General features: G+C 55.8%; 5 protein-coding genes across 5 annotated transcripts; 2 read left to right on the top strand and 3 right to left on the bottom strand.

Moving 5' to 3' along the window:
* Positions 1 to 1,844: 1,844 nt before the first annotated feature.
* HETIRDRAFT_156655 (uncharacterized protein) lies at positions 1,845 to 4,246 on the bottom strand (the record flags this gene model as incomplete). The annotated part of the gene is made up of 6 exons (XM_009552917.1): positions 1,845 to 2,471; positions 2,689 to 2,810; positions 2,863 to 2,992; positions 3,045 to 3,163; positions 3,222 to 3,921; positions 4,227 to 4,246. The coding sequence occupies 6 exons, from the start codon at positions 4,244 to 4,246 to the stop codon at positions 2,111 to 2,113; spliced, it is 1,452 nt and encodes a 483-aa protein (XP_009551212.1). The 3' UTR covers positions 1,845 to 2,110.
* Positions 4,247 to 5,326: 1,080 nt separating this feature from the next.
* HETIRDRAFT_429794 (uncharacterized protein) lies at positions 5,327 to 6,908 on the bottom strand (the record flags this gene model as incomplete). The annotated part of the gene is made up of 6 exons (XM_009552916.1): positions 5,327 to 5,369; positions 5,464 to 5,603; positions 5,742 to 5,979; positions 6,109 to 6,239; positions 6,461 to 6,613; positions 6,681 to 6,908. 6 exons carry the CDS (start codon positions 6,906 to 6,908, stop codon positions 5,327 to 5,329), a joined length of 933 nt encoding a protein of 310 aa, XP_009551211.1.
* An 895-nt stretch (positions 6,909 to 7,803) lies between these two features.
* On the top strand, positions 7,804 to 8,587 carry HETIRDRAFT_421768 (uncharacterized protein; the record flags this gene model as incomplete). Its single annotated transcript, XM_009552915.1, has 3 exons — positions 7,804 to 8,049; positions 8,100 to 8,358; positions 8,409 to 8,587. The coding sequence occupies 3 exons, from the start codon at positions 7,804 to 7,806 to the stop codon at positions 8,585 to 8,587; spliced, it is 684 nt and encodes a 227-aa protein (XP_009551210.1).
* Positions 8,588 to 8,632: 45 nt separating this feature from the next.
* HETIRDRAFT_389252 (uncharacterized protein) lies at positions 8,633 to 9,934 on the top strand (the record flags this gene model as incomplete). The annotated part of the gene is made up of 3 exons (XM_009552914.1): positions 8,633 to 8,932; positions 8,989 to 9,192; positions 9,289 to 9,934. 3 exons carry the CDS (start codon positions 8,633 to 8,635, stop codon positions 9,871 to 9,873), a joined length of 1,089 nt encoding a protein of 362 aa, XP_009551209.1. The 3' UTR covers positions 9,874 to 9,934.
* Positions 9,935 to 10,422: 488 nt separating this feature from the next.
* HETIRDRAFT_429792 (uncharacterized protein) lies at positions 10,423 to 12,050 on the bottom strand (the record flags this gene model as incomplete). The annotated part of the gene is made up of 4 exons (XM_009552913.1): positions 10,423 to 10,781; positions 10,835 to 11,192; positions 11,289 to 11,444; positions 11,508 to 12,050. 4 exons carry the CDS (start codon positions 12,048 to 12,050, stop codon positions 10,423 to 10,425), a joined length of 1,416 nt encoding a protein of 471 aa, XP_009551208.1.
* Between the last annotated feature and the right edge of the window lie 259 nt (positions 12,051 to 12,309).

Genomic DNA, 12,309 nt, shown 5'->3' with positions numbered 1-12,309 from the left:
GCGCCAGAGTACACGATGGCGCGCAAAGACTTCATTGCAGGGAGATTCGAGGGGTTCTTTAGCCATGCCTGCGCAGGGTACCGGAGGATGTCAGACAGAGTCACACCCGGAGGCAAATGTGCAGCACCGACCTCGACGAAAGATGGCACGGTGAAGAGCACCGAGCTTTTCGAAGCGATGACGGCTTCGAGGTAGTTCTCGGGCGTCGCGAGTACGGGTGGAGACGACGGCTCGTAGCAGCCCATAACGACTCCTCCAGCGCTCTGTATCAAGGTTGATCAATCTGTGAAAAATGCGACGAGGATCTTGCTCACACTCCATGTGATGCTTGGGAGGCCCATTCCATCTGCGCAAGGTGAGGAGTATGTTCTACTGCAGTGGACAAGGGTGTACGTACGGAACATCGGGACAGGTTGTATACCCAGGACTGTGTTGCACAGGTCGACTTCTCCAAAGGCTGATGGAAGAGGGTTGGTTGAGGGTGTTCCAAGCTGGATCGCAGAAAGCAGATGAACGTACCCGGAAGCATGGTGTACTGAAGCAATGTCCGGTGCGAGATCCTGATCGGCTTCGGGAACGATGTGCTGCCTTGAACAACAGGTCGACTCAACGCCCGGAGCTGGAGAGATGCGAGAGCACGCGCAGAAGGGACTTACCAGACGAATGCAACATAATTGCTGTTTTGTCGAGATCGAACTTTGCAAGCTTCAGATCGCTGCCCTCGTACACTTCGGCTCCGCCTCCAGCTTTCTGCTTCTCCGCGTGCGCGTCTGAGATCGCGTCGTATTGGACCATCGGGAGAATCTCGACGACCACGCCATCCTGCGCGAGGAGCGCCACGGCGGCGGCAGCGAGGCGCTGCATGGCGGGATCGGGGCTCACGATGAGCTGGATGACGTGCGTCGCGCGGAGGAGGTGAGCGACGGCGGCGGGCGAGTTGCGCGGCGAGATGCCGAATGGGGTGAACCCGAGCCACATCGTCGCGACTAGCACCGAGAAGAAGCTGATCGAGTCTGCGCGGGGGGACGAGGTGGTCTCCTTAGACCCGCCATTCGGTTTCGACGAACGATCGGCATGCGGAACACACCTGCGATGGCGAGGATGCCGATTGTGGGTGGCTGGTCGTGCGGCCTGACGCCGACTTGCGCGGCGTATCTGGGCGCCGCGCGTGAGTGGTAGCCGTGCACGATGCGCGCGGTACGGTGGATGAGCCTCAACGCCTCGGGGTAGCAGATCGTCCTCGTCCCGTCGGGCGCGTCGGGGTTGGGATAGACGAAGAGCGGGTGCAACGGACTATGCACCGCATCGTACTCGAAGAGTTCGGGCACGGCGAGCGTGCCATCGAGCGGGGGCGGGTGGAAGGTCGCACTGTTCCTGCCCTGGGGTGTGGGGACGTGTGGATGGAGGAGGAAGGGGCGGGTGGACATACTGGCCGAGTCGAGTGGTATGGGCAACCTGTAGACTGCGGTTGCCGTCTTAGATACCTCTTAGAGTGTCCTCCCACGAGCAACGATGCATCATGATGGGGAGAGCGATGGCGCTGGAATAGGCTTCAGTTGTGATGGATCCGAGCGATGACCTTATCTGTCCGAGCAAATAGGGCCGTCTGCAGCGCCTAGAGACGTTCTGCTCACACACCTGACCAGCCCGGCTTCGTCGAGCGATGCAGCGTGGTCATGCAGATTCGTCAGAGGCGTAGAAAGTCGACGAAAGCGTTTCGAGTGGACGACCTGGCACCGCCAGGAGGGAATATGACCACACACCGATGACCACCACGAACGTCAACTAGGTAACCTCCGGACGCGATCATATCTCAGCATGATGCTCAGCGCTCAAGCGCCCAAGGTCCAGTCATCACTCGATTGACAGAAATCAGAGATACGATGCATTCCGGGAAAGATGTCACAAATTGGAAAGATGCAATAAGGTGGGAGGGAATGCGGGACTTGGATGGCCGGAAAACAGAAACGCACACATCATCCCCGCTCTCTCCGCCGCGCCAGCCGCATCAAAGAACATAAGGCGCCCTCACCCTCGCTCCGCGCGAGCTCTCTCCGCCTGGACTCCCTCTCTGCGTCCCACCGCCCTTGCCAGCCCCAACGCTCGCCATCTACAGCTTCGCCTTCGCCTTCGCTGCCGCCTCTGTACGCGCGCGCGCCTCCTCCAGCAACGCACGCCCACCGGCCGTCCACCACCCATGCACGGCCCCATCCGCGTCGTACGAAAACTGCCGCTCGCTCTTGCGCCGGTCGGCCCACTGGTTCGGGTTGCCCACCATCAGCGTCTCGCCATCCGCTAAGGACGCGGAGACAGATGCAGGGTGCCCGCCTGCGTGCTCGAGCGCGGCGAACTCGGCCGCCATCGCGCGCCGCATCTCCGCGTCGCGCGCGCACTGCTCGGGGCCGTCGGGAAGGTGGAAGATGCTGCGGTTCAGACGGGACTGCTCTTGCGCGTCGCTCGTGCGGTCCAGCCTGGAGGAGGTCGGGGAGTCAGCAAGAACAAAGGTCGGTCGGTCAGTCGGTCAGTGGAAACGGGCTGGAGAGTGATTGAGTCGCGGAAGGATGTCCATGCCAGGGCCTCTGCAAATGCCGGGGCGCACGACCATGCACATCTCGACACGTCTCAACACATCGACACCGGCGGGCACGAAGCGTTGGAAAAGGGTCATCAACAGAGGCGGTGACGCACCGTAGATCCTGATACGCCTTGAGCAGCACCGGTAGCTCTTCGATCGTGGACAGGTGCGAGAGCAGCGCGCCTAGCACCCCCGCGTCCTCGATCGCCATCGCGGCACCTTGGGCGCGATATGGCTAATTGGAGCATGATCAATGATAGAACACGAAGGGGGCGGGTGAGACTCACCAGCATGGGATGGCAAGCGTCACCGAGGAGGACGATGCGACCCTTGGGGTGCACCCAGGAATCGAGCGCGGGACGGTCCATGAGGCGCCACTTGAGGGTTGAATTGACATATGCGAGGAGTTTTTGGACCCTGCGAGAGTGCGAGTGAGCCGACTGAGAAGCGGCTGGGAGCGGGTGCGCACCTTGGCTCGAAATCCTTGAAGTCGGCTCGCATCTTGTCTGCGCTGCCTTCCGCTGTCCAAGACTCGACCGAGCCGTCGTCGGGGTGGAGCAAGACGAGGTTGAATTCTTTCTTCCCTCTCTACATATTTCACAATCAGCACATATTCATATGATCCATCACAGGCGATGCAACGAACGATGTTATACGCCATCAGATGTCTTCCAGGGGCCATCCACGCGGTCATCTCCGGCGTCTCCACGAACGGCCTGAGCTCTGGGTCGCGCAGCATCACGTCGGTCGGTATGATCGCGCGGTACGCGGCGTCGCCCGTCGCCCGCGGCGCGCTCGACTTGCCCGTCACGGCAGCCTGCAACATACTCTTGACACCATCCGCACCGACAACGAGATCGCCTCGCACGACTTCGCCCGAGGCGAGCGTCACGCTCGGGCCACCGACGGCGCTGGCGGGGTCGGGGTCGACGCCGATGACGGTCGCGCCTAACCGCAGGGTCACATTGGGCGCGGCGCGGGCGAGGCGGAGGAGCATGGCGTGGTAGTCTGCGCGGTGAACGTGGAGGTAGGGCGCGCCGTGGGATCTGTCCATGACGTCACCCCAGCGTGTGTAGCCTACGCGCTCGCCCGTGTCGTACCGCCGGAATACGATCGCCTCGGGGCGCACGGCGGTGGCGGAAAGGGCAGAACCAAGGCCCCAACGGAGGAGGAGGCGTGCTGCGTTGGGAGAGACTTGGATGCCTGCGCCGACGTCGCCGATGACAGGGGCGGCCTCGAGGAGGGTTATGTGATGGCCGGCGTGGGCGAGGGTGTGCGCGGCGGCGAGGCCACCGAGGCCGCAGCCAACGACGACGATGTGGAGGGTAAGGGCCGCCTTTCTGCCGCTGTGGAGAGGCGGGACAGGGTCAATGGGGATGGTGTGCGCGGCGGGTGCGGGGGAGACATAGGGGGTGTGGGGTTGTGGTTCCATGGCGACAAGGGAAAGAGGATGGATGAATGTGGGGTTGCGGGGAAGATGCGGGGCCTTATAAGAGGGGCGATAACCGTCGGTGGCCTGCAGCTGGACACTAGTAAGTGGTACCCGGATCTCAAACAGGTCGGCCGTCGATGGCGCAGGTCACGTGCAGGCGTGTGTGGGCTCTTCCCGCCTTTGGTCCCTCGTTCCCCGGCGTGACCTTCTCTGACGTACCCGTCGTCCTGTCCCGCCATACTCAGGCCTCGCGTTCCCACCATCCGCCGCTTATCACAGACGTCCTACAGGTCGTCGCGTGTGTCCGCCGGCCATATCCCTATGCCGTCGGTATACGCTAGTGGGCGCGCCTCAACAATTTATCCTGGGACACCTCGGTCACGGCGCAGAGACGAAATGGAGACGAGTGCGGGGGTGCCAGGCAGCTGCGATCCGTCTGTCCCATTGCGGAACATCCCCGCGTCCCGTGCCCCCTGCTCAATTGCTCAGCCTCATTCCGAATCGCCCGGCCGTCCAATCGCGAACAGGTTTCGCGCAGGTTCCACGTATTTTGTTCCGTTCGTGCCAGAATGGAATATCCTGCTAATTAGGCTGCGTTCCTCCGACGGCGGATGATGCTGCTATCGCGACAGCTTTGAGTGCGCCTACGTTGATGTTCAACTGATCGTACATACGTCTGCGCCACCTGCAATGAGTGCATACAATTGTCGGCAGGATCTCATCCATGGCGCCACTGACGGGTCCGATTTCGCCGCGGGCTCCATCGTGACTCCAGTCCATCCCTGCACAGGGCCGCCAGTCGAATCGACGGCGATGCACGAGACGCGTCCACGGCCGACGTCAAGTCGCGCCTACTCAGCTCCGTTTGGTCAGCGAGAACTATAGTAAGACGAAGCGACGACGACGTGCCCACGAAGAAGTATGAGTAGACGAAGACGAAAAAAGAAGCCCTCTCATTGGACGAAGAGTCGAAGACACCGCGCAGGACACATCTCTTTACTCGTGGTTTGGGCGTGTGCTGCCGTTTACGATTCGAACAATTACCGGGATGTGCGCAAGCCAGCAACACCTAGGGCGCGCATCCTGGACACGTATCAGGACATCCAGCCGAGAACTTTGCATGGAAGCACCGTGCGAGAAGCTGTGACCATGCGTAGTCAGTCGTTCGTATGTTGAAAACGCAGATATCAGGGCGCATACACTCTCGGATTTCGTGTCACGTCGAAGCTTGTCGAAGTTGTGATGTCGAAGAGGGGGATAAATGTTTAGGATGTTGTTCGGGCTTTATAGTGGGTTTGGGATGGAGATCGCGGTTGGCCTCAAGTCAACAATGCATTGTTGACTTGAGGCCAAGAAGAAGCACTGGAAGAACAGGAGACGAGGATGTACGCGACAAAAAAAAGCGCTTACTGCTGACCGGAAAAAGGCGCGTACGTCTGCGTACGTGCCGACTCACGTCGCGTCGTCGCCGGCGTCTTCATCCACAATCACAATCACAGCGACCAAGCAGATATCCTCTCGAATGCAGAGAGAGCAACCATTCTCCCTCTGTCCCGATCCTTTTGCTTTTTGTTGCGGCCTGTTGCGACCGCCGTCCTAAGGTCCATATCCAAGACACAAACTGGACTTGATCACGCCAGCGATTTCTTAATGTTAGTCGTTCGTGCTGCTTGGACATGCCAGAAGATCGTCACACTCTCCTTTTCAAGAACATCGACGAGAGGAGCAGACTACTTGAATGCGGTCGCGCTCGTGTAGATCTCTGGAACGGAAATATTGCGCATGATCGACGAGCTGGCGCCGCTCCTGCTCGGGCTCCCGTTCAATCTGCGCCCGAGTGATAAAAGTAACGGAATGATATCTTTCATCTGGCGTCGTGTTTCTACATTTGAGGAGGTCTCGCGTATTCACCCCCGATGGCTCTCTTCCAGGGACCACGGGCGTTCGCTTCTTCACCGCCGTGCGTAACAAGCTAAGGCGCATATATTCAGAGGGCTCCGAGGAATGAGGAATGGCAGTCATCGCCCCCCCCTCCCCCCCCCCCCCCTCGCCGCCACCTCATGCGGCTTGTAATCTTATTTCACGATCCACACGAATTCACTCTCCGCCGCCCGCTTCAACACAAGTACGACGCATAGCTCTACGAGACTTTACCCCTTCGTCCTGTCGCGCGTCGGCGTGCTGATTCGTGAGCTTCTGCCGGTCGGAGAGTCGCTTTTGGAGGCAGGACGGCTGTGATTGTCAAGTCTGAGTATCGCAGACTTCGTGTCAAAGACGACTTGACGGTGGAGGACAACTATTTTTTCTTAGCACTGAGAGTCAGAGAGGGCGTTGAGCAGGAAGCCTGAGCGGCCGTATTTTGCTCTCATGATCTGGGCGGTCAGCTGGCGACTCTACGAGACTTTGGGACTGCAAGGTAGGCCGTTCAGAGGTCTTGGGCCGAAGCAGCCCACAATGCTCCTCGTGCGCTCGCTCTCTCGCTCAGTGCTAGCGGCATCTTCGACAGCCGCACATCCGCGATACAAGGCCCATACCTCGTCATCCCATGGCCTTTCTCCATCCATTGACGAAAAGGATTTGGATAAAACGCGTGCTTTCGACGCTGGCTAGCATCTACAGGTTATATGGCTTTCATTCTAATTCGGCGACGACAAGGACAACGACCAGACGTACCTTTCCGCATTTGCGTTTGAGATCGTTGTAAGACGCCTTTATAGGTCGAAACTCGCGTTGCATCTCGGTTTCATATGCCTTTTGAATAGCATGCATGTTCTCGTACAGCGCGTCGACCCAAGCCGGGCGAGGTGCATCTATTGTGATCCGAAGGCTTAGCGCCTCAAAGCCGAACAGGATGTGGGTTACGCCGCGTGACTGCAGCTTCAGTGACCTGATGCTATACATGGAGGCACGATGGTAAGAGGTATCCAGGATGGGATCGGGGATCTCGCACACACAAGTGAAGTGGACGATGAAGCAGGCACGGAGAATGAGGAGAAGCACATGCAAGCGACGATGAAGATAAAAAGCATGATGCAAGCAGAGACGACAAGAAAAAATTGCACTTGCAAGGCAAACTCCTATCTAAGCATCGTCACGATGGCGACGCTTCTGATGTCCCAAGTACGTCGACTCAACGGGAGACTGCCCTTTTGGACACTTAGCATCAATCTCCGATCATGAAGGAGTCCGACAGCTTGCAGCTCACAAGAGCACGTCGGAGCTTCAGACAAAGTCACCTCTCCGAGGCCAAAGTCACTCTGCCCACCCTCTTGTAGTAAGAATTCATTTTGAGCATGAACTCCCAACTGACCACTCTCAGATTATTTGGATAGAATGTTCACTTTACATATAGCACCTATTTCTTTTTGAATAGAGGTTCAGAATGTGAGATCGGTCGGATCTGGGCTCATTATCGTAGCAGACTTGATATTGCATTTAACTTCTCTCTCCTGCTCCATGTGCTTGTTTGAGAGGTCTTAAAAAAATGCAGAGCTAATCTAGACATACAAACAAATATACCTGACGATTCAGAGAGCTGCTCCTTTGATAGGGAAGAATCCAAATCGAAAGCTCATTCCTAGTTCGCTGTTCAACGTTCAACTCCCGCGTCCATCGCGTCCGGACATTTTTGCTCACGACCGCCGGACACCCGTTCCGTTAGACTTCACTATAGGGTGCCGTGCTGTCCCGTGCCACTCCTGTGCTACTCCCGTGCCAACCAACACGGGCGAGGTCACGTGATAGCGTCAAGTTCACTTCAACTTGCCATTGGAACCAGCCCACTTCGTCGATCCTCATGTCTCCATCCACACGACTTTCAAAGCCAATTGACTACCTCCTCGTTGACGATCATAACAAGCGTCGGGAAGTGAGGACCGTCCTTGTAAATGCGAACATATTGGACCCAAAGCCCATGGGTAGCTCCAAAAACAGCTACGCTCCCCTCGGTGCGACCTTGGAGCTTTTGACGGAACTGGTGCAGGAGGACATGTTGAAGAAGTGGTTGATCAACTTCGATCCTGACGACATCCTGTTCTACGAAGTAAGTGACCTCGTATTGGATTCGGTGCAGCGGACCTCAGACGAGATCAGCCCACAGATCCTATCCCTACGAGAACAGTGAGAACCCGTTCTATGGATGAATATCGGGCGATGATGAACGATGGCAGTCTGTGTCAGAAGCAAGACGAGATTCGCGAATATATCAAGGCGCCTGGCGGCGGTGGGCGGGTGGTAAGCTTCCTGGTCCAGGTGGGTCGGATCTTGGAAGGCCCCATCTCCAGTCAACATGGGTCTACGGAGAGCAAGAGATCCACTGGTCTGCCTGGCGAAGAGCCATGGTATTGGAACCGTAAGTTGGGACAAAGTGATGATTTTCATGCTGCTGACGCGCTCTGGCAGGGTTGGTACGGCTCGAAGAAGCAGTGAAAAGATCCGGACCCCCTTCCAAAAATGCCAAGGCCAGTAGCTATGTCAAGTATCAGAGAGGGTTTGCTCGGGTCATCGACGGGCGAAGCAGCATCGCGGGCTTGGACAACAGGGCCCCCTCGATTGAGCTTTACCACCCTGTCTTTGCATAATTACGAAGCGATCTCAGTGATAGGAACCGCCAAGTGCGCCCCGAGATGGTCCGCCAGACGCTCAAACTTATGCAATCCGTGTCTCAATTGGCGGGCCAGGAGAACGAGCGTTCGGAAAGTACGAGAGGCCTTGTGTCAGAGTTGCTTGGACAGCAGCTGATCAGGGTCATGAACGGGAACAACACCTCTCCTGACCACTGCGTCTCCGTGTCTCTGGACTTGCATGAACTCATGGGCACCGTCACGCCTTTCATATTGGAGGAAAAGGTAGAGATGGGAAAGACGGCCACCGATCCGAGCGTGCAAGTACAGCTGTCATACCTGCAGTACTGGATGGATCCATCAGTAAGTGTCGCGCCTTTGCTCATTGCGGACAAAGTCAGTGATTGTAATCTGTGCAGCGCAGGAATATTCTTGAGGCGTGTTGTTGTCCGACGATCCTCGTGGGGCTGGCAGGTCCTCACATGTGTATCACGGGGGCTGTGTTGCTGGACAAGGCGGTAGTGCAACATTTCACGGGTTGGATGTTCATCGGTGAGGACCGCACAACCGGCCTCGATCAGGTCAACGATCTGGGTAGCCCAGGTGTGGACAGGTTGGCACAGGTTTTCGACTGCCTAGCCCTTGCCGTTCAGCGCCTTCGCGAGTGGTACCAGGGCCTGAACAGTCAGGGCTGACATTTCGGGCGATTTTTCCCATAGATCGACTCTTATCCAAGCAACGGTCAGGTGATAAAGTTTGACTACATCAAAGGACTTCAACAGCATGAGTCGTGCACAACGTTCCTGGCACGGAAGGTGGTCAATGGGGAAAAAGAAGAGCTCGTTGTGGTCAAGTTTGTGGACACTTATGGCAAGAAGGTCCACGAATTCATGGCGGAACAAGGGCTCGCCCCACGGTTGATTTACTTTGCTGATCTCGCAGATAGATTCTCGGAGCAAAACTACCAGGGCTTGAGCATGGTCGTGATGGAGCACTTGGAGGGAGACACCTTGGAGGCGAAGTACTGGGATCGTGCGCTCCCGAGCGATGTTCGTGGGAGCATCGCTCAGGCGATCGAGACTTTGGCGAAGGCAGGGTTCGTGCATGGCGACCTGAGGAGGCCGAACGTGATGATCGACAGCGAGGGCAAGGTCAAGATCATTGACTTTGATTGGGCAGGTAGGGAGATGGAGGTCCAGTATCCCCTTCGTATATCATCTTTTTTGTTTCCAGAAAATCAAGGTATCGAAGGGCGGGGAGAGATACGCAATGCACACGACAAGTTTATGCTTGGGCTATTGTAACTCGGTTCAGGTTGATCACGGACCCGTGTTCTTGTACGTTACCTACAGTCTCCTCACTAGCTCAGCCTCGCGGCCTTCCTTCATCAGGAAAACCCTTCCGCATTAGCCATTTGGTAAGAGTGGATAGGACAGCGCAAATTAGCGCTAACGCGAGCAAATGAGCTAAGAGGCTCACCAAGTGAGAAAACTGTATCTAAGTGATCTAAAATATGGTAAATTTTTGTCCGATGGCTTTCAGATGCACAAGGCCGCAGTGCGTCGCAGTCGGCATAGTGTCAATTGAACATCGTCGTGTCTCGATAATGTCTTGGCTCGGCGTCGCGGCAGGGATGGATTGTGATTGTGTACAAAGAGACAGTCGGTGCTTAAGGTGCGCTCTTCGTGCTGGGTCCTTCGTCGTCTGCGAAGCGATTAGTTGCCGTGGTAGGAGGAAGATTCGTTGTGGTCGAGCGGCGCGTGTGGAGTTGATGTAGAGACGCAGAGCGGCAGAGATCACACCGTGACGCCTGTCGCACATCTCAGGGCTCTTGATTTGAGTGTATAAACATACTAATATACTGTCATTTCTGTATGTCTATCAAGGAAAGGGTTTACGTAGAAAACAGAACACTCTTGGAGTACATTGAAGCTAGACCAGTGTCGTGGAGCAGGAGGGCCGAAGCGGGGGTATAGATGACAACTGCGCCGGATGCACTCAACTGGGACAACACTCGCAACACGCCGTTCGTTCTGCATGGCATGCTTGATCATGTATAGTCCATGATCAGGATCTGGTGCAGATGGAAAAGGTGTGAACCATTCCACATATGCAAAGTGCTGCGGTGGAGGCAGACGGGTGGGATCAAACAGCTCGGCTACGACATTTTCGGACAACTCGAAAACGACGTGCACTTGAGCAACGTGGAGCCCTACATGCAAATAATTTCAAGGGGCCGTGTTGCAGGACTATGAATTGACATACCTGTCACACCGCGAGGGCCTGCAGACCCATCATCAATGAGCACTGTGTCAAAACGACCGGGTACGGCGCGCCCTTGGCGGTCCTTTCGTGCATTGCGTACGTGGACCGCGTCTAAAGTGTCTGGCCCCTCCTCACGTTCAAAAGCATCATGGTTCCAAAATTTGATCTTGTGAAAGACGGAGAGTCTCTGAAAGGGGATGAGGAGGTTGTTTGCGGCTTTGTGAGCAAGTGTGGGATGGAGGTTCGGCTGATTGTGGAGGATGACAAAGTCGGCCAAAGCATCTGCAAAGTCGATTGCGCCGTATTCAAGAGCTAGATCCGAGAGCGTGACAGCTTTGCGAGAGGGATGTTTAGTCATCTGGAGGTGCATATGAATCGGTGGAAGTGATGGTTGGGATATCAGGGATGGTGTTGCATCAGTGCCGTTGTGTCATTGCGCGCGCCATTTGATCACCAGCTCTAAGCGGAGGATTTTTTCCTTCCTTTCCAGCCATGCGGTCATTTGCGCATACTCATCCTTATGGTTTGTCACACGATAGGCATCTTTTGCGAAGTCGATATGAAGCCGCTCTGACTGCTCTGTGTTGTAATTGTCGGTTGTGCCAAAGAGCTTGATGGATTCCACATAATGCTCAAATGAGTGCAGTTTCGGAAGCTTGAAGTCGGCACGTACCCCCAGTTCCACAAAAATTGCCTTGTTATCATGAAAGCGAGTAAGTGCGTCGTCAAGAAATTTCAAAGTGTGGGTGGTGTGGACGGGATACTGGGCAAGGTACATGAAATCAAGGAGCGTGCGAACAGCACGAACAAGACGAACAGGTGATCGACCATTGGGCAGGGGAAGATCAAGGACAAGACCGAGGAGGATGCGACACATGTCACGATGTTCTTTTCCAGACACACGGCTTAGTGTGGTGATTCCCTTGCTAAAAATACGTGCATTGTGGTTTGGGGGCATCATGCGACACCGTGCGTCGATCTCTAAAGGGCCGAAAGCATCATTGAGCCAGATGACGAGGTGTTTGACAATCCCTTGATAGCCTTGGTGCAGGATGTCAGGTGTGATGGCAATAAATATGTTTCCGTAAGGAAATGCCTCCCAGAAGGGGTGATAAACTGGCTTAATACGAGCGTTATGACAGGCACTGTTGTATAATGCCGGATCTTCATTAGCAAGATCAAGAAGGTCTTGCACATCATTGAGGTTGCGGGCCATGTAACGTATGTGATCTCCGAGCTCGTCGTGGGGCACTGTGCACTTTGGGCAGTCACCAGAGAGGGTACATGTAGCTAAGCACTGTTCTGGATAATCCCCCACGAATGCGGCCAAGATCAGGTGACAGCGCCGCCAGACACCATCTTAGGTTAGGTTAGGTTAGGTTAGGTTAGGTTAGGTTAGGTTAGGTTAGGTTAGGTTAGGTTAGGTTAGGTTAGGTTAGGTTAGGTTAGGGTTAGGTTAGGTTAGGTTAGGTTAG

Source organism: Heterobasidion irregulare (genome assembly GCF_000320585.1).
Source record: "Heterobasidion irregulare TC 32-1 unplaced genomic scaffold scaffold_11, whole genome shotgun sequence".
Classification (NCBI taxonomy): Eukaryota; Fungi; Basidiomycota; class Agaricomycetes; order Russulales; family Bondarzewiaceae; genus Heterobasidion; species Heterobasidion irregulare.
The sequence above is the reverse complement of the archived record's forward strand: the minus strand, read 5'-3'. Positions and strand labels throughout refer to the sequence as shown.